Genomic DNA, 21,278 nt, shown 5'->3' with positions numbered 1-21,278 from the left:
ATGTTAATACTGTCAAGAAATCAGTTCAAATTTTGCATGCCATAAATGTTTTAAACTGAGTGTCACACACTAATCATCTACTAAACTCAAAGCACCTGCACAGGTTTCCCCAGGTGTCATTAAATTGCTTCACTTTGGTTCAATTGTCTCAATTGGGTTCAATATGGGGAAGACTGCAGAATTCTAGACTTTGTATCTGTACTTTACTGTATTTTGACATGCATAGTCATTTCTACTTTAAATAATAGCTAAATTCATTCATCCAATATTTTTGTGGGACTGACAGCGCAGTGATTCCAGAAAAAAAAGGGTGTGACGCCACGAAAAATGCATCATTGTAAATACTGTGTGAAGGACAACTGTCTCGACCAATAGGCGGCCTGGGATACAAGTTGTTGTGATTCCTCGACCAATTGGATCGTTTGGAATCCTAAATAGGCGGGGCAAGAGACATTCATTGCAAAGCGCTGCTGCTGCGGTATGAGCGCAATTTGCTACGAGATGGCGATTATGTGAGCTGTACGGCCTACAAACAATTAGGACGGAGTCTGGAAGGATTACTCGAGTTGCTTGTGCGATGGGAAACCAAGAGAACGCCTCGAGGATTTAATTGGATTTCGATAGGTTGTTTTGCGGTGTTGGAGTTCCGTCTTGGTCGCGGTAGGCCGCAGAAACCTCGGGCTGGATTATTGTCACTAGACCGAAAGGGCATCTGGAGCTCTCTGCGAAGTCTCATAAAGCCCGCGTGGCGACATTTAACAACGTGACGTGTCGATATACATTTAGTTATATGCTTTTAATTTCATATAGAAGGGTTGTCTCGCGCTGTCGGGCTTCGCTGATTTACTCGCGATAATCTACGAAAGGCCGCAGAAGCCTCGGGCTGGATTTATTGCGCTGGCCCAGGAGGACATTGGGAACTAGCTAGAAAGTCGCTAAAAGCATTTTAGCGACGTTTAACCGTGTACCGTATTAAAATTTACGGGGGTACATCCATTCGTTACCTAATTGTAAGTGAGTTTAGTGTTTTACGTTATTGAAAAAGTTCCCCGAGGTTGCAAGATCGCTAGCGCAATGAATGAATGAATGAATGAGGCCGGGGGACGTTTATAGCCACTCTCTTCCTTTTTATTGGGAAAGTCGTCATCTTCCTCATTGGTCTTTCGGGGTGCGAGTAACTCGGGACTTGTTGGCTGTCGCTTCCCCCGCTAATGGCCGAGGGGAATGCCGTCGCTGGGAGTTGGCGGACGGCAGCCGTTTAGCATGATGAGCTAATTGGAATGGTAACACTGAGCCCCGGTGTGTGAGAGCAGGGCAAGGTATCAGGCAATCAGCTAGCGAAGCGTTACAAGCATTTGGACCACTTTGGGACACTGCGCGCACACAGCCTCCCGGCGGCCCGTCCGGCATGGGGAACACTGTGTCATGCTGCGTCTCCCCGGAGTCCAGCCCCAAGCTCCCGTCAAGGCAGCCGGCCGAACGGCTGGAGGAGTTCCTCACCAGCACGGAAGTCAGTGACGACAACAGCGCCCCCTACCTGCAGCACATCAGCGACAGAGAAGTCCCAGACGGTTCGTCAGTTTTGGTTATTTCTTTTTAGTTTTATTACTTTTTATCTTGTTTGTCTGGGGAAGAAAAACCTAATAAAAAAATAGATATCGGGCCTGACGCAGTTTTACCCAAGCTGCGTTTGATAAAACTGGGAATTCGGAGTACTCAAACTTTGGGTAAAATGAATATATTTTTACAAAATATGTATATTTTTACTGTAATCATTAGATTTGGAAAAAAAATATATATTCTCATAACATTACGCCCTTTATCCTAAAAGAAAACTCAAGTTTAGTTTTTTTTCTTCCTCATAAATATATAGACCCCCCCCCAATTTCTTTTTAAGAATTAATAAAAATTATTTCTTGCTCAGTTTTTTTTTTTTTTTTTTTTTTTTTTCTCATGGCTTTTTTTAAATCTCATATCGAGGCAGGACATGTTCTAGTAATATTTTTTTCCTTAAAGGAATATGACCCAACGAGAACCTAAGAATCTAATATATATAAACAGTATTGCAAAAATTGTTAATTCCTGAAAAATCAATATTTCTTTCTTTTCTAAGAAAAAAAATTATTCTTGAAAATGAACTTTTTTAATTGTAATCTCACTTTTCCCCCTCCAATGTTAGCATATTTTAGCTGGTGCTGTGATTGAGAAAACTTGCAATCCAGAAGAAACATGTAGTCTTTTCTTTGTTTGTTTGTTTTTTTTGTTTTGTTTTTGTTTTTATTTCTTCCATACTTCCCCTTTATGAAATAAGATTTATTTTTTAAAAATATTCTCAAAAAATGTCTTATTGTAGGATTACCACTTTCCTTTGATTATTTTCAAACTATTTTATTCTCATGAGTTGCGTTCTTTTTAAAAAATATGACTTCACTTTATTCTTAAAAATCCATTTTTTAACCTAAGGACTAGAGATTTTCTTGTACTAGGATTTACTTTTTTGTGATTTTCATTATTCACCTTAAAAAAAACAATTTTCATACTATTATGACACATCTCAGTGAAATAAACCTGCTGTTTAAAAATAAAACTGAATTTTTTTTGTACAGTGCGTTTTTTATGTAATATTCAGACTATTTGGTAAATTGACTGCACTTATATAGCGCTTTATTTAGACTATCACTGTACCCGAAGCGCTTTACAAAGCCTCAAATTCACCCATTTACACAAATTCATACACCAATGGGCGACTGCTGCCATGCAAGGTGCTGCCAGGCCCACTGGGAACAAATTAGGGTTCAGCGTCTTGTCCAACGACACTTCGACATGCAGACACTCAAAGCCAGGATCCGAACCAACTACCCTTCGGTCACTGGACGACCCACTCGATTTACTGATCCACAGCCACCCCTATTTCATAAAAATACAACTTTATTCTTATAATTGTATGATTTTCTTTTCTTCTTCCGCCCCTAATAATGCCCATGTTCGCTGCTGGCTGTAAGCAGTCAGGCTCATGGGCTTTCCCAAGCCAAACATAGTCACTTTTGTCCTGCTTTTGAAATCTGTTACAATTATCTGACAGCTAAAATTAGCTCACTAATATTTACCACCAAAGATTTAGAATATTATTTACAGTGCTGTGAAAAAGTATTCTCAAATCTTTATATTTTTGCATAATTTACCCACTTTAAGATAATAAAAAAAATGTATACATCAGACAAATACTGTATAACCCAAGTGAACTTAAAATGCTGTTTTTAAATGGTGATTTAATTTAAGGAAGAAACTATTCAGTTACCTGGCCCTGTGTGAAAAAGTAATTACCCCCCCTTGTTAAAGCGTGAACTAATTGTGGGTAATCACAATTTTTGGTTCATATTCACAAGCTCGATTACCTCAAGACCTGTTCAATCAAGAAATCACGTAAACAGAATCTGTCCCGACAAAGTCAAGTCGGACAAATCTAAAAATGCTGTAACAAAATTGCACGATCCCAAAAAATTCCAGAACAGTCAAGAAATAAAGTACTTGATATCTATCTGTCTGGAAAGTAGGGGTGGGCGTTGCTTTAACGATGTGCAATTTTCTTTCTTAAATTTCTTTCTGCAGTGTTCTAGCCAAATGTGTGTGGTATAGTGACAAACTCGTTTGTCTATTTGGTTTGAAATATTTAATTTGGGTAAAATGTTGATGTTATCTTAATTTTTTGACATTTTCCTTTTTTTAAACAAAGCGTAAGTAAAGTACTATTGTGCAAACCTGGTTTGGGATATTGTCCTTTTATACAGCGTAGCCATATCTTGAGGTAATTCATTGTTGGGTATTGCCATACAATATTCTTGTGCAGTGTTTTGTCAAAGATGGGCAAAAATGGCATCCATGGCAAGAGTTCCAAGGCGAAAACCTCTGCTGACCAAACAGAACCTGAAGGCTCGTCTTACGTTTGCAAAAAACATCTGACTAATTCCCAAGACGTTTGGCAGAATATTATATGGACTGATGAGATGAAAGTTGAGGTTTTTTGGCAGGTGTGTGTTTTGTAACATCTGATCTAAATGTAGCACAGCATTTCAGAAAAAGAACCTCGTATCAACAGTCCAACTTGGTGGTGGTGGTTAGTGTGATGGTCTTGGGGTGCCTTCTTCTCCAGGACCTGAACAACTTGCAGTGATTGATTGGCGCCATTAATTTTGCTCTTTAACAGAAAATCCTAAAGGAGGATGTTCAGCCATCAGTTTGTGACCACAAGCTGAAGCGCACTTGGGTTCTGCAGCAGGATTACAATCCAAAACTCACCAGCAAGTCAACGTCTGAACTGCTTAAAAAAACAAAATGAACGTTTTTAGAGTGGTCTAGTCAAATCCAATTGAAAATGCAGTGGCATGACTTTAAAAAGGCCCTTCGTGCTAAAAACCCTTAAATTTTTGCTGAATTCAAACAATTCTGCAAGGAAGAGTGGACCAGAATATATCCACAGAGATGTGAAAGACTCATTGCCAGTTATAGAAAATGCTTGATTTCAGTTGTTGCTGCTGAGGATGGCCCAACCAGTTACTAGATTTAGAGGGCTGTTACTTTTTCCACACAGGGCCAGGTAATTTTGAAGTTTTTTTCCCTTAATAAATGAAAACACCATTTGAAAACGGCATTTTAAGTTCACTTGTGTTGTATTTGTCTATTTATGTTTGATTATCTTAAACAAAGTGGGGCAACTATACAAAAATATAAGAATTTGAGAAAGGGGCCGGTACTTTGTCACCGCAATGTATCCTCAACTAAAACATTTGAATTTGAGAAAATTCTACTTGAGGATGACCAAATAACATCCATCTGTCCATTTTCTGTACCGCTTATCCTCATGAGGGTCACTGATGTGCTTGAGCCTACTCCAGCTATCATCGGCGAGAGGCGGGGTACACCCTGAACTGGTTGCCAGCCAGTCGCAAGGCACATATAAACAAACAACCATTCGCGCTCACATTCACACCTATGGGCAATTTGGAGTCTTCAATCAACCTGCCACCCATGTTTTTGGGACGTGGGAGGAAACTGGAGTGCGCAGAGAAAACCCACGCAGGCACGGGGAGAACATGCAAACTCCACACATGCGGTGCCGGTCCTCAGAACGGTGAGGCAGATGTGCTAACCAGTTGTCCACTGTGCTGTCACCAAATAAGTGACTAAATTTAACACTTTTACTGTAATTGTTAAGAACTGAACATTTAATATGGTTTACCATTTCAACCGCTTTTATAGGCAGATCTTGGTGATGAAAAGCGTCACTCCACTTTATCTCTATAATCTGCTGACACTGACAGCAGTGCTACTGGCAAGAGCATCATTATAAAGCATTACATTTTTACAAGGTATGAAGTTAAATCAGTCAATATTCTACTATGATTTGAGGTTTTTCTTTTTACAAGTCAGTAGGAAAAAAATATTTGTTCTACATATCAGTTCCTCATAACATTTAGGCCTGGTCTACAGGAAATAATTATTTGCTGGCTACAGCATATGTAGTGTTGTGTTGGCTATACTATCCATCCAAGCTATCTTCTGGCGAGAGGTGGGGTACACCCTGAACTGGTCGCCGGCCAATCGCAGGGCACATGTAAACAAACAAGCATTCACACTCACATTGGTCATACTGTAGAATAAATAGTTTTCTTCCTCCAGAAAAAAAATCACATGCTAAATTGCAATATTTATAATTAAACTACAAACAAACCAAAAACTTGCAATTAAGAGTATTTTTTTCAGTGTGTTTGAGTAGAAATTTCACTTTCACGAGTGCATGTTTTAATGCTACCCTAAACACAGTCTCACTAAATAAGACGTGGTGGTTGAAAGTCGCTGTCTTTTACACTGCTTTAGTCGATCTCCTCCACCTTCACGCTCTCCTTTCTGAAGATAGATCGAGCGCCTTCTCGTTACTATGTACAGTGACAAGAGTGCAGATAGTACTTGTACCCACTCGCATATATGACATAGATCCGTCCCCTCCACTTATTAACCACCCCGTCATGGAACTCACGCTAGCTGCTTCTCACATAAAACACTACCTGTACATTTCTAAGGCTGAGAAGCACTGGGAGCCCTCAACTCTGGCCTTGCGTGTCGCAAGCTTTATACATTTCGACTCACAGTGGAAATTGTACACACCGTCACTGTACCGCGTCGTGAGTGTCACTCCCCACACTCTAAAACATGGTCTTTGCTCAATTTAAAACGAAGTAACAATTTACAGATATTTGTAGATTTATCTCTACACAGCTAGATAATGTGGCATATACTCAACAGTAGCTGAACTGAAATACTTTTAAAATATCTGTGGCCATAGTTCCATCTTTTCTTTTTAAACGTTGAGCCAACACATTTTTTTACAGCTTGTGGGCAGGGGCTTTGGTCCTAAAATCAGGTAGCCGTCCAGTGCCTGTATTGTTCAGAAAAAAATAAGAAACAAAAAGCAATTAAGTTTTTTCCATATATAAAAATGTTTTTATGCTGTATGCACTATAGGACAATCCTATTAATACTACTGTTGTTTAAAATGTGAATTTCATATACCGCTTACTTAATATTTGTATGTAAATGTGTTGTTGTTTAAACTACAGTTCATACACAAATGTTAAAACATATTTTGCAATTGGCATGACGTTTTGGCTGGTGATTAGCACTCCAAACAATTTTCGTCATGCATGACTTGGGTTGATCAGGTACGCATATTGTTAACAAATCATTGTGAATGATTTCAAATACAAATATTATGCATGCGTGGTCATGCTGTAGCTCGCCATAAATGGGTGGAACCAAATTATGTGCTGGTGTGACCAAATGAAAAAATTGGTCCACTCATGTGACTAGTATGAGGGCCTTCCACATGCTTGTTCAGGGCTCGAGACTGTGACCAGTGCACAGGTTAGTGTAGAGCCCTGTCGTTGCTGTGACTGCAGTCTTGAGCAAGTCGGCTGATAATGTACGACTGGCTGTCCATGATAGAAGTGATTGTTTATGTTGCTGTGAATTCAGTTTCTCCCTCTATGGTTTTCATTATCGTCACACTTTGACTGGTCATGGTGCGTTGAAACGTGTCTGCCATCTTTCCTTTCAGGAAGTCATGTTTGCGGAGCTTGAATGTCATGGCTGTACACTTGAATGTGGTCGTTTGCAGATTGTGGCTTTTTTGGTTTGAGCTGAAGCGACACTCTGGAATAATTACAACTTCAGATGGCCATGAAAAGTACAAAATGGAGGCCATTTTGAAGGTGGGAACTTACTAATGGTGCTCACCTCTGGGAATGGGATCCACATTGTTAGTTTCACGGGTCTGCAATTTGTGGCTTGAGAGCTGGATGTGGATCTTTGTCTTTGGAAAAGAAATGAGTATTCAATTGTAATTGGTTTATATTTTTGTTTTTCAAATGTGCATAAATTAGATTGGTGTGATCTTGTAACACATAAACATTAAATAGCCCGCAGCCCCCCCCACAAAATATACGTCACTATGGAAGCATATTGCTGCCCTATCAGAACGGTTCGGTGAAACGTCTATTTCACATTTTTAACATGATACATTTTATGTTTTAATGTGATGATTTCAATAGGATGTTATGTGATCAAGTTCACGTTTTAATGTAACAGTTTTCACATTTAAAATGTTCAATTTCACCTTTGTGATAAGTTTCATGTTTATAGGGTTCCCCCAGTGACCTAGACAAGGAGCAATTGCCTTATTTTTTTTTGTTTTTTAGCCGAATGCTGAAGTGAAATTTATCAGATTACGGTTCTGTACACAACCATCAATGTGCGGCACTTGGCACCAAGATTCATTGAGCTATTTGACCCCCAGTAGGCAATTCATGGATAAATCCAAGAAAAGAAACGTTTATGACGAAAACAGAACATTGAATGCTATGTGATACATGAACTACATTAAAAACAAACATCGCTCCCGCCTCACAGATAACCGCTTACTGTCGTGTGAGAAAATGAAGGTGACTTCTACAGCCCTGATGTGCCGACGCTGTAAGCTGAGGTTCAGGAGCAAAAATCACATTGACCAGGTAAAATAAACATTTTAATTGGCTATTATTTTGCTAAAATATATTTTACTTTATTAAGTGAAGTTGTCCTTTTTAATTCAAGTTGTCAGCTGACTGCACACTCCAGCCGCTCTAAAATGATGACGTAACACAGAAGCAGACGGCCTTTTTGGTAGGTGGATAATTTAAGTTTGTCTTTAATTTCCTGACTGAGGACTCAAATAGACTGACGATTTTATTTGAACGTAAACGTCAACCAAGTGCCTTTTTTTCTGAGTTCAAAATGTTTTTTGTTACATGCGAAAACAAAATTTTGTCTTCCCAATATAAATTCATTAAGTTCATAAATGCAACCCAGTGAACACACTATAGTTTGTTATACATTCAGGTACACACTGTCACAGGAACAATCAAAATCAGTTGGGCATCTCACAATATGCAGCATTGAGGTAAAAAAAAGAGAAACTTTAGCACAAAATTATCAAGACACGTTAACCGAATGAACAATTGGACATTTGGAGAGTGACCATATATTACTTAAGATGTCAAAACGCTTTTGTGGCTCCCAGTGTTTTTTTCCCCTTTGTCTCTCTCCTTTTCTGTGGGCTCTAAAGTCTTTAAGGTTGCCGACCCCTGGACTAGCTGATGGCTTCTCCATGCCAGTGGTTACACTTTGTGTAGTTGACAGCTTACCTCTGCTAGTTCTGCTTGCTCGTTTCTCTGTTGCTTGCAACCATGGTGGTCGGTAATAGCTTCTGTGTACCGTATTTTCACGACCATAAGGCGCACCGTATTAAAAGGCGCAGTCTCAGTTACGGGGTGTATTTCTGTATTTATTTTCACGACCATAAGGCGCACCGCACCGTATTATTGGTTGCATGGTAAAACATACGCTATCTTAAAACATGCACGCTAAAACGTTTAGCATGCATGCACGCTAAAACGTTTTTAAAAAGGCAGCGTCTTCTTGACTTGGCAAAGCTCGTTTTCCTGCTTCCTCCACTTGCGAACCATGCATTCGTTGATCTTGAATTCTCTCGCGGCTGCTCGATTCCCATGTTCTTCCATGTAACTGATAGCTTGCAGTTTAAACTGTACTTCGTAAGAGTGTCTCTCCGTAGGTGCCATTTTCGGGGGTCCTGAGCCAAACCGATGTTGTTTTGCACAATGCACATACCGGCGCTATATACTGACTGGGGGCGTGCCTTTAGCGTCCTCTTTCACGCGCACCCTTCCCCCTTTAACGTCCTCATGCTGTCCTCAGTCACATCCGCCTTTCCTCTATAGAAGCAGCGTGTCGGCAGGAAATGCTCCATCAGTCAGTCAAGCGGAGTGCTCATCAAAGTCACACAACACAGATTTTGGAACTCTGTGCACACATAAGGCGCGCCACATTCACATTATAAGGTGCCCCGTCCATTTTAGAGAGAATTTAAGACTTTTAAGTGCGCCTTATGGGCGTGACAATACGGTACTTGTTCTAACACTCATCAAGTTATGCTAGTTGCGGCCTTCATCGTAGCTGTCAACTTAGCGTTGAGTGCTGCTAGGCATTTGTTGGTTCAGTGGTAGATTTCTTGTTTGCCACACAGGAGATTCAATTCCTGGCTAATACAACACTTGTTTTTAAATTATTTCTTAACAATAGTGTGCCATTAAAAAAAAAAAAAAAAAAAAAACTCAAATTTGAGTTGTTTAGTTTATTTTGACTGACTGGTTAGGACATCTGCCTCACAGTTCTGAGGTTCCGGGTTCAAAATCAGAATCATCTTTATTTGCCAAGTATGTCCAAAAAACACAAGGAATTTGTCTCCGGTAGTTGGAGCCGCTCTAGTACGACAACAGACAGTCAATTGACAGCCTCCCTGTGTGGACTTTGCATGTTCTCCCTGTGCCCGTGTGGGTTTTTGCCGGGTACTCTGGTATCCTCCCACATTACGAAAACATAGGTAGGTTAATTGATGATTTGAAATTGTCCGTAGGTATGAATGTGAGTGTGAATTGGTGTTTCTGTATATGTGCCCTGCGATTGGCTGGCGACCAGTTCAGGGAGTACCCTGCCTCTCGCCTGAAGGCAGCTGAGATAGGTGCCAGCACACCCGTGACCCTATTGAAGATAAGCTGTTCAGAAAATGGATGGATGGATAGTATGTTTTAATTATTGCTGTTTTTTGCTGGGCGGAATTTTATTTTATTTAATTTTTTTAAAGAGCTGGCCTTGGAGTCCAACCCGTCAGACCACGCCCGAGCCAGCACCATCTTCCTGTGCAAGTCCCAGACAGATGGTGAGCTCATGCTGTTTGCTGCCTAACATACTCTACTTGTCACACTTATGGACAAACCCCAATTCCAATGAAGTTGGGACGTTGTATAGAACGTTTAAAAAAAAAAAAATAAATAAATAAATAAATAAAAAATACAGGAAACAATGAGTTGCAAATCCTTTCCAACTCCTATTCCATTGAATACACTGGTTATATTATTTAATGTTCCCACTGATCGAAGTTGTTGTTTTTGCAAATATTCTCATTTTGAATTTGATGCCTGCAACACTAGCCACAAAAGCTGGGACAGGGGTAATAACAGACTGGGAAAGTTGAGATAGCTCAAAAAATATGTGCTGGAATATTCCACTGCTGAACAGGTTAATTGGAAAAGTGAGTGTCATGATTGGGTATGAAAGGAGCATCCCCAAAATGCTCACTGTTCACAAGCAAGGATGGGGTGAGTTTCACCACTTTGTGAAAAACTGCCTGAGCAAATAATCCAACAGTTTAAAAACATTTGGAGGAATGAGGAATCTCTGCACGTACAGTAAGCCCCATGGCATGGGTAAACTTGTACATCTGTGAAGGCACCACAGAGTTGAAGGGTACATACAGGTTTTGGAGCAACTGATGCTGCCACCCAAGCAACATATTTTTCAGGGATGTCACTGCTTATTTCTGCAAGACAATGCCAAGCCACATTCTGCAAGTGTTGCAAAAGCGTGGGTTCTTTGTAAATGACTGCGAGTACTAGACTGACCAGCCAACTGTCCAGACCTGTCTCCCATTGAAAATGTGTGCTGCATTATGAAGCACAAAATACGACAACGGAGACCCCGGACTGTTGAACAACTGAAGTTGTATATCAGGCAAGAATGGTTAAGTATTCCACCTACAAAGCTTCAGCTATTTGTGTCCTCAGTTCTCAAATGCTTATTGAGTGTTGTTAACAGGAAAAGTGATGTAATAGAGTAGTAAACATGTCCCTGTCCCAGCTTTTTTGGAACATTTTGCGGGCATCAAATTAAAAAATGAGTGAATATTTGCAATAAAAAAATTATCAGTTTGAACATTAGTTTGTTTTTGTAGTATATTGGATTTGAAAATAGGTTAAAGGATTAAAGGACACAACATCCCAACTTCATTGGAATTGGGGTTTGTATGTGTGAATATGACAGACTTGAATTAATAATTTAATTGAATATTTGTTTTTGTTGTTCACAGTGCGTGACCGGAGGAAAAGTAACCACAGCAACCACATCAGTCACGTAAGAGTTTTATCCCCATGATCTGTTCCTGGTCAAACTGACCACCATAAAAGCTTTAACTTAACGTGGCAAGTAACTTTTTAAGACGAATTGTCAGTGTCAAAAGATGTCGACAAGAATTTAACTCTCGTAATATATTGACTGTAACTCGCAAAAATGCAACGGTCCTTGAAAAATTGAAGTTTCTTTGAAAATTTGACTTTTTTTCCCCCGCATGTAAGATTATAAGTTTTCTTGGAGGGAGGGGAGGGATTTTTTTGTCTAAATATGAGTATATGATTATATTTGTCCCCCCAAGTTATTGTGTAAATATACAACTATAACTTTTTTTCTCCATGTTATAGGGTGTTTTTTTTCATGGGGGGAAAAAAAAAAAAGCTTTTTCCTTAAAAATATATTTGTCGTCGCCCCCCCCCCCCCCCCACATTATTGTGTAAATATACTGCTATACGGTTCCCCCCCCTATGTTGTAGGTTTTTTTCCCCCCATGGAAATAAATAAGCTTTTTCCTTAAGAGACCTTTCCTTCGACTTTATTCTTGTACTATTGCAACTTTGTCTTGAACATTATTTTTCTCATAAAGAATTTTTTTTCACATAATATTACAACTTATACAGATGTAAGAATAATTGAACTACCATTGGTTTTTGTGTGTGTGTGTGTGTGTGTGTGTGTGTGTGCGCGCGCGCAGGTGTCTCCCGGGCCGCTGTCCAAGAAGTATAGCTCGTGCTCCACCATCTTCATTGATGACAGCACCGTCAGCCAGCCCAACCTCAAAAGCGCAATCAAATGGTGACTATGTGTGGATCATACATCCAGAATATGATATAGAATAACATTCAAGACACACAATTCACTTTCATGTTTTTGGGTCTTCCTCTAGTGTCACTTTAGCAATCTACTACCACATCAAGAACAGGTAGGTTCAGACACACTACTGCTTGTTGTTGTTATGACTTTCGCCTTGTCTCTTCAGGGATTGGCACAGTCAGCCACTGTCACGTACAGCACTGTTTGTAAAGCAGCAGTTAGGCCTGGGCGAGATATCGATTGTTTGTTTTGTTTAGTTTTTCTCCCCTCTGATTAATTAGTTCTTTATTGCGGACGATTTTAATAAATAAATAAAATAAAATAAAATTCTCCTTGCTGTGTGGCGCGTACTTGCGGTTACTGACTATTGCTCTTTCGTTGAGTTATAGCACTTGATGAAGCCTTTCCCAACCTTTCATACTACAAAATAAAGTTCTAAAAATATGGAGGATTTATGCTGATATCTGATTGCTATCAGTATCGGCCAATACGTAGGCGGCTATTGACGACATATCGGTAGTGAAAATGTTGTCTCAGGACACCCCTGTAATGTAGTGTACATACAGTGGGTACGGAAAGTATTCAGACCCCCTTATATTTTTCACTTTTTTTATTATGCAGCCATTTCCTAAAATCAATTTTTTCCACATTAATGTACACACAGCACCCCATATTGACAGAAGAAAATGGAATTGTTGAAATTTTTGGACATTTATGAAAAAAGAAAAACTGAAATATCACAGCCATAAGGATTCAGACCCTTTGCTCAGTATTTAGTAGAAGCACCCTTTTGAGCTAATACAGCCATGAGTCTTTCTGGGAATGATGCAACAAGTTTTTCACACCTGGATTTGGGGATCATCCGCCATTTCTCCTTCCAGATCCTCTCCAGTTCTGTCGGGTTGGATGGTGAACGTTGGTGGGGAGCCATTTTCAGGTCTTTCCAGAGATGCTCAATTGGGTTTAAGTCAGGGCTCTGGCTGTGCCATTCAAGAACAGTCACGGAGTTGTTCTGAAGCCACTCCTTCGGTATTTTAGCTGTGTACTTAGGGTCATTGTCTTGTTGGAAGGTGAACCTTCGGCCCAGTCTGAGGTTCTGAGCACTCTGGAGAAGGTTTTCGTCCAGGATATCTCTGTACTTTCCTAATCAAGTCCAATCAGTATAATCAAACAGCTGGACTCCAGTGAAGGCATGGAACCATTTGAAGGATGATCAGAAGAAATCGACAGCACCCAAGTTAAATGAGTGCCAAAGCAAAGGGTCTGAATACTTACGGCTGTGTGATATTTCAGTTTCTTTTTTAATAAATCAGCAAAAATTTAAACCATTCCTTTTTTTCCTGTCTATATGGGGTGCTGTCTGTACATTTAATGAGGAAAAAAATGAACTTAAATTATTTTAACGAATGGCTGCAATATAAGAGAGTGAAAAATTTAAGGGGGTCTGAAAACTTTCCGTATACACTGTAAAGTAATTTATGTAGTGTGCCTGTACTAGTGTATGTAAACTAGTATACTGTAAGTAAAGCAGTTTCTGTAAAGAACTTAGGTACCTAGCATGTAAAGTAGAGGGCAGTAGTGCATGTGAGTGTGTGCTGACCTTGATTTGTCATGTGCAGGGATTCAGACCGTTCTCTGGACATCTTTGATGAGAAGCTGCATCCTTTATCAGTGAGTCCAGTGATACTTCTAATGCAGGTCTCAACCAGCATATACACAGAATACATTGATCAAGCAATCATGCCAATATGTATTTTGTCACACACACACACACACACGCGCGCGCACACAGAGAGAGGCGGTGCCGGACGAGTACGACTGCATGGACCCCGAGCACAAAATCATCTATCGCTTCGTCAGGACGCTCTTCAGTGCAGCACAACTCACCGCCGAATGTGCCATTGTCACACTCGTGAGTACACATTGAGTGCGTTTATTGCGTTTCGATTTCTTTATTATAGATATATTCAGTCATAACGTTACAAGATGTTAAAAAATATTTTGCTGGGGGGGGGGGGGGGGGAGTCATAAAATGAATAAAGTAGTAATATTCTGAGAAGTTATACTTGGAAAAAGGTCAAATACAGTACAAATATTTTAAAAATGTGGTACGTTTACAAGAACAAAGTTGCAAGATTTCCAGGGAAAATAATTGCATGAAAAAAAGAAACCCTGATACTATTATCAAATACTCATCAGATTGTAAAAACAAACAAAAAAAGGTTTCCAGGAAAAACTTGCAAGATTTTTACTTAATTCTTTTGTGACTGTGACTTATACAGTTACAAGGGAGAAGTTGTATTATGTAAGAAAATAATTGAGAACTTTTGAAAAATGAATTCATATTATGAGGGAAAAAAGTCATTAAAATAGCCGTGATATTACCTGAATGAAGTGGTTATTGCAAGGAAAAAAGTTGTGATTTTATGTGTGTAGTCTCAATATTGCATGAAAAAGTGTCATTTTATGAGAATAAAACTGTGAAATTAGCAGAATAAAGTACTACGAATATTACTGGAGTAAAATTGTTTTCCTGTTTTGAGCGTGAGGTCATAATAGACCTTTTTTGTAAAAATTAGCAAACATTCTATACAAATGTTGAAAACAAACATTTATAAATAATCAATTACAAATGTGTTGTACTTAAAGTAAAAAAATAAAAGAATAAAAAATAACTAAACTGTACTTACCTACTGTACTGGATTTAAAAAAAAAAAAAAAAAAAAAATTAAGCCACTGTACAGCTATGCGCAGCTTTAACATTTAATTCTGTGATTCTTTGTCAAATCACTAGAGGGAGCCCGCCTCCCACATTTGAGAATCACAGTTTTGCAGCATCAATGTGTAAACTACAACACTTGTGACTTGTGGCCACCTGATGGCAGCAGAACCCTGCTAAAGATTGACTCTCATTTCAACATGTTGCTGCTGGTTGCCTGCAGGCCCTTTGCATTTAATAATAATAGTGATGATAACAATAATGATAATAGTAAGTTAGCTGTATAAGTTAAAGGTGTTTGGGTGTGTGGGGCTCAGGTGTACCTGGAGCGCCTGCTGACGTACGCCGAGCTGGACATTTGTCCGTCCAACTGGAAGCGCATCGTGCTGGGCGCCATCCTGCTGTCCTCCAAAGTGTGGGACGACCAGGCCGTGTGGAACGTAGACTACTGCCAGATCCTCAGGGACATCACCGTCGAGGACATGTGAGTGAGTTGGGGGGATGCTTAGTGCGCAGGTACTTCTGGCTACTTGGAGTTCCTGGAAGGAAAAAGTTCAAATGAAACACCGCAAAGGTCCCTGGATCCAAAGTACTGCCCTCTAGCTGGCGCCTGGAAAATGGCTACATGTAGAGAATAGTCTTAAGTCCCTAGTTCCTGGGTAAAATTCTTGAAATGGAAATGTACCAGATGTGCATAGCAGCTGCGTTTGCACATAAAGTTCTAGGAACTACAGTGTAGGTTCCAATAAGGTATGTTTTCATCGCTGCAGACCCAGTCCCAAAGGTTCCTGAACCTCTCGAAAGTTCTATCACCACCAAACAACCTAGCAGAGCCTTCATATGACCCTGATAAATTTTCCTTAAACTGAATTTAGACCATTAAAAAAAGATGTCCTCTATGGAACTCCAGAGGGAAAATTCAGGTGTTATACAGAAAACAAATCAATACATAAATAACATAGCAAAAAATATATACCACAAGCCACCACTGTTTGTGGAGGCACCCAACCTTACTGCTGTTTGTAAAAATCTGCAAAAAAGTTGACACCAGATAAAATGAGAAAAAGCTTTCGGTACTGCATATTTATTGTGCCAAGGCAGGAAAAATATTCCTGCGACCAACAGATCATGTGGGGTATAAAGGATGGCGCTCTGAAAGCGATCGCGCAAAACGCCGGCCCATACATATGGCGAGATGCTCTCGGCCGCTTGCTGGCTGATCGTCTGCCGACCAGGATTTTAATAAACGGGATCCGGAATTGTCAGATAGCGAACTCCCTTTTGGATAGCCAGACGAGCTTCCGCCGACGAAGACAGACGAAGGCGAAGACAAAGGTAACTCGTTTGCAGCTCGTGTTTAGCAAGCAAATGCGCTCCTTCAATCCTTGTTACATAAAAACATAATTTATTCCCACTAGTTCCCATTACAATGTAACATCTGTTGCCAGTACTGATTTTGAATTTTCCATTTCATCCATCTTACAGGAATTCAACATCCGTGAGTTGAGCATCTTTTAGATTGCGAAAAAGAAAAGTACTGTTTTTTTTTTTTTTTTTTTTACACTTGCAAACCACATCAATAAAAAGTATACTCTAATAATCTTATTTATTTTTTTAAAACTTGCAGGTGATGCATCCAGCAGACGTTCGACTCCCATTCCAGTACAGTGCAGACAAAAAAGGTAATTGAAAGCTCTTTTTTTTTTCTCCATGTCCCACGACATTCAATTTTAACAATGTATTTTTATAGTAATAGTTATATTTCTAAACTGCACAGGTTGTGATTCGAGCAGAAGTAGTGACTGGTTTCAAGGAGAATGACAACCATACAAGAGCCAATTCACTGCCAACAGAAGAATAAAATAAGATGTGGATAAAACTTTGCTAGATTTTATGTGCAAGGTAATAAAAACCTGGACCATTGAGCAAACGGTAGAGGAGGAATGAAGTGCAAGTGTGGGAGGCCCATTTGTCTAATGTAAATTCTGTACATAGTTGTAAATAAATGATTTTTCTGTCAAAAGTACTTTCTCAGTGTTTTATGTTCAGATCTTTGAGATTTTCACTAAAGAAAAAAAATATTGGTGTCAAAGTCTTTGTTCTGCTTGATGTCTGCTTTCACAAAAAGGCTGTTTTCAGTTTGGTTTTTTTTCTTCCAGAAACGTATTTGACTGCTGATTACTAAAGAACGGTATCAGCTAGAGGCAAGCCTTTTTTTTCCTGATGAAAGAAGAGAGTCTGATCTTTCATTTGGTGGTTTTGGTGTTTACATCGTCATAGTACATAATATTCTGTGGGGCTTGGAAAATCAGTGAAATTGCTCGAAAATGCCTGGCAATCTAGGGGTTCTGCTCAGGAAACGGCTGGCAGTGAATGGGTTAATATTTTTCATCATAGGCGTCTTTTAGCCGCGCTTTGTCTGGTCCCTCACCTCTGACCCGTTTGCCATGGGTGACCCTACCAGGGGCGTGAAGCCCCAGGCAACTTGGCTCCTAGGATCATTGGGACACACAAACCCCCTCACCACAATAAGGTGACGGCTTCCAGGAGGGGTGCTAAATTTCCCTCGAGCTTAATTTTCGCTATAGTTCCTGTGAATTAGTTGGTAATAGAGATGCGCTGATACTGCATGTCTGTACTTGTAAAACTGCTCCGATACTATGAGCCCGAAACCACTTCACCAGCCTTACGTGGGTGGCAAGTGTTAGGAAAACATGCTGCTGGATGTTGAGCACTTCAGTAATGACAAGAACTTGTTACTCTCTAAAATGTTAACGAAACCTATGCTGTGTTGAGGAGTTTTTTTTAAATATATATCAACAATATTTGGTTATAATGAAACGCATTTCCATCACAAATCCAAGATGTGATAAAATGATCAAGTATCGCGAGCACGCAAATGGAAGTACTCTTACTCGGCCTGAAGAAAGTGCTGTCTGATGTCCCTCTAGGTACACACCGTTACAAACAAATGGAGACCGTGCATGTGCGCGCGTGTTGTCCCTGCTTCATGTGAGAGTGGAGGAAGGGTGAAGAGAAGAGGGGCTTGTTTCTTGTTTGGAGAGAAATGCAGGGTGGGTCTCAAGTGCTCTTGCTGCTTCCACATAATGGACCTGCCTCTCGCCCACTCCATTAGTTGCCCAGGGATACCACACGCACACACACACACACACACACACGCGCACAAAGTGGCCTCGGTCCACCTTTTGGCGGCCAACAAAGCAAAAACCTGGATGCGGTCTCCATGGCAACCAGTGCCCTCAGTGGGCTGTGTGATGATGAAGATGAGGGAGGGTGACGGGGCTTGTCATCAATCCCACAGCGTTCATTCTTGTCTGCTTCACATTTTTTAGCTTACCGTATTTTCACAACCATAAGGCATTAAAAGGCGCAATGTCCGTTACGGGGTCTTTTTCTGTATTTAACACATACATAAGGTGCACCGTATTATTGGGCGCAGGCATAGTAAAACATATGCTAGCTTAAAACATACGGTAGCATGCATGCACGCTAAAACCTACGCTAGCCTGCATGCAAATGTATGTTTTTAAAAGCAAACTTTTTGTACTACTTGGAATGCAGAATTGTTCCACATTCGGTACAATGTAAAAACTCCCGATGAAAATCGGTTGTCTTATCATACAAATACAATCTAAAAATGTGGCGTTTTGTGGGATAAGTAGTAATTGAATTAAAGGCAATTAGGACGAGCAGGTAGGTTATCAGTATGCGTGCATTTCGGGACTGCATTAGCGTGGTTTGCCTCGGCCGTGTTGGCCGCCTGCCACCTGAGTGACTGACGAGGTCGCGTTTCGAGGGTTTCAAGTACACGGTGGGCCTCAGCTGTGTGCTTTTCTCGTCCCGACGGCGGCGCAGGAACGAGATGGAGCGCCACTTTCTGGAGCTGCTGCAGTTTAACATCAACGTACCGGCCAGCGTCTACGCCAAATACTACTTCGACCTGAGGCAGCTGGCCGACGACAACAAACTCAGCTTCCCGCTCGAGCCGCTCAACAACCAGCGGGCGCACAAGCTCGAGGTGAACATCTTAACTGGCTCGCTCACGCTTTCCACTCAGATGATGCGTTCGCGCCGCATCTGTTTCACTGTTTAGCGAGTCACAAATTCATCAGAATAAAGTAAAAATGTCACAAGAAAGCAGTTTTCATTTGCAAAGATTTGTCATAATGTTACCAGAGTAATGGATAACATAATAAATTATGACAGTGAAGCCACAAATTACAAGAAATAAGTTGTAGTTTTGTCATTAAAGTTGTAGAAGAAAATAGGCATAATCTTGCAAGTAAATATAACAAAGTAATATTTTGAATCAAGTCCAAATATGGGGGGGAGTTGTTGTATTTGATTAAAGTTTTTTTAGCAGAATAGTCTTACAAGAGAGGATTTTACAAAAGGTACGTTACAAGAGAATAATTTATTTGTTTTACCCAAAAAAAGTTTTACATTTTGCAACATTTTACCAGGGAAAAAGATTTTTTTAAATATGAGATAAAAAAAGTTGTCATTTTGGAATATAAAGTGTGACTTCATTTTAATAAAATTACAATATTACATCCAAAGTTGGAATTGAAAAAAATTATAATTATAAAAAATTTAAATTATTATAAATTATAAAATTGTATCCAAAATGACAAAAGGTTAATATAGGAATTTTACAAGACCAAATGTAAACAAGTAAAAAATATTACAAGGGAAAAGCTGTGACTGGGAATTGAATTTAAATATTGAAGTAAAAAAGTTGTAATCTTATGAGAATAAGTTTGTAATATTAGCAGAATAAATAAACTATTACAATAAGAATTTTACAATAAAAAGGTTGGGAAAAAAAAAGTCACGGTGGAACAAGTTTTACGCATGTAAATATAAATCTCAATAAAGAAATCAAGATTAAGATCGGAAATCGTTAAGAATAGAAGACTTGATTATTAGAACTTTGATTGTCTCACGCATATTATTTTTAGCAAGCGTTTGCATCGAACAGCTAAAAGTTGTGTATAATGTGTATCTTTTGTGTCGCCATGATTATGAGGACGTGTTGTTGTTGCTTGACTCAGGCCATCTCGAGACTGTGCGAAGACAAGTACAAAGACCTGAGTCGAGCGGCCATGAGGCGTTCGCTCAGCGCCGACAACCTCATCGGCATCCGGCGCTCCAACGCCGTACTCTCGTAAGGCCGCCGCACCCTCCCTGCTGCCAACTCCTGTTTCACACTCGTATTTTTCTACCTTGTATTTATGCGCGGCTCACCCTGGTCACATGAGCACATCTCGTATGCCGTATAGGCAATATGAAACTGCATTTGGGTTGAGGAGGAGGAAATATGACGCCGTACGACGACTAACCGGTTCTTCCCATTTCCACAACACGGAAGACCACGATTGATCTTACAAGTGAAAAGATTTCAGTCGCTATTGTGCCCGCTCCCCCCACCCATATATCTTTTTCTGCTCCCTTCCCACTGAACAAACTACAGAAAATCCATGTAGAGCTACTGAGGGGACTCAACAGAGAACATTTTTAAAAATGGTTGGTTTTGCTTACTATGTAGGCTACTAGCTGTGAAATGTGTTGTTCGTTTTTAAATGGAAAAGCCATTTGCAGATGGACTATTTTAAAATAAACACTAATCATGTATACACACGGCCTGTTGTGCTCTTTTGTCACAGAGACGAATGAGGTTTCAGTCAAGAACGTGGAGGGGGGAAAAAATAAAATATTACCTGAATTTTTTGAGGAGTAACTTTCCAAGAAAAAAAAAAAAAAGTTGAAATTTTTTTATTGATCATTTTACAAGAAAATTAATACAACTCCAGTGGACCCCTGCTATATATCTGTATATATCTGTGAATCATTGACAGCCATTATAATTGCATTGTATGAAAAGTTTTTTCAAAATTCTTGAATAAGCAGGGATATATATATATATAGGGATTGTTTTTGTTGTATACTGAAGACATTATGGTTTCAGATCTAAAGCTGAATATAAGACAAAAGTTCAGAATTCCATTTACATCTAGACGTGTTAAACAACTCAGGACAAAGCACATTTTGTTTGAACCTCTCCACTATTCAAGTGATCAAAAGTATAGGAACAGACATTATGTAATTAACTGATCTGAAACCCAAATGTCTTCAGGATACAACAAAAACA

General features: G+C 39.7%; 2 protein-coding genes across 5 annotated transcripts in view; both read left to right on the top strand.

The window, feature by feature from the left end:
• creb1b (cAMP responsive element binding protein 1b) overlaps window positions 1-12,313 on the top strand; it is a 36,997-nt gene extending 24,684 nt beyond the window's left edge. The window contains exons 9-12 of one of the 3 annotated variants that reach the window (XR_009769616.1): window positions 7,963-8,063; window positions 8,146-8,214; window positions 11,534-11,577; window positions 12,269-12,313. The gene's annotated coding sequence lies outside the window, so the exon portion shown is untranslated. Of the gene's footprint in view, window positions 1-7,962; window positions 8,064-8,145; window positions 8,215-10,252; window positions 10,328-11,533; window positions 11,578-12,268 lie in introns of those variants that run through there. The other 2 variants (XR_009769615.1, XR_009769617.1) reach the window with 2 other exon arrangements.
• ccnyl1 (cyclin Y-like 1) lies at window positions 450-20,492 on the top strand. 2 transcript variants are annotated; one of them, XM_061692940.1, is made up of 10 exons: window positions 450-1,571; window positions 10,253-10,327; window positions 11,534-11,577; window positions 12,269-12,369; window positions 12,461-12,496; window positions 14,007-14,058; window positions 14,180-14,299; window positions 15,424-15,590; window positions 18,983-19,145; window positions 20,182-20,492. In XM_061692940.1, exons 1-10 carry the CDS (start codon window positions 1,409-1,411, stop codon window positions 20,296-20,298), a joined length of 1,038 nt encoding a protein of 345 aa, XP_061548924.1. In that variant the 5' UTR covers window positions 450-1,408; the 3' UTR covers window positions 20,299-20,492. The 2 variants fall into 2 exon arrangements, with proteins under 2 accessions (XP_061548924.1, XP_061548925.1); XM_061692941.1 differs by lacking the exon at window positions 10,253-10,327.
• Window positions 20,493-21,278: the final 786 nt, after the last annotated feature.

This window comes from Phycodurus eques, chromosome 12 (genome assembly GCF_024500275.1).
Source record: "Phycodurus eques isolate BA_2022a chromosome 12, UOR_Pequ_1.1, whole genome shotgun sequence".
Lineage (NCBI taxonomy): Eukaryota > Metazoa > Chordata > Actinopteri > Syngnathiformes > Syngnathidae > Phycodurus > Phycodurus eques.
The sequence above is the reverse complement of the archived record's forward strand: the minus strand, read 5'-3'. Positions and strand labels throughout refer to the sequence as shown.

What these genes read in the sequence shown, in the direction of transcription:
- ccnyl1 (XM_061692940.1), top strand. Translation starts at nt 1,409, where the DNA reads ATGGGGAACACTGTGTCATGCTGCGTCTCCCCGGAGTCCAGCCCCAAG. An exon ending in AGAAGCTGCATCCTTTATCA is followed by an intron (nt 14,059 to 14,179) that starts GTGAGTCCAGTG and finishes GCGCGCACACAG; the next exon opens with AGAGAGGCGGTGCCGGACGA. An exon ending in AATGTGCCATTGTCACACTC is followed by an intron (nt 14,300 to 15,423) that starts GTGAGTACACAT and finishes TGTGGGGCTCAG; the next exon opens with GTGTACCTGGAGCGCCTGCT.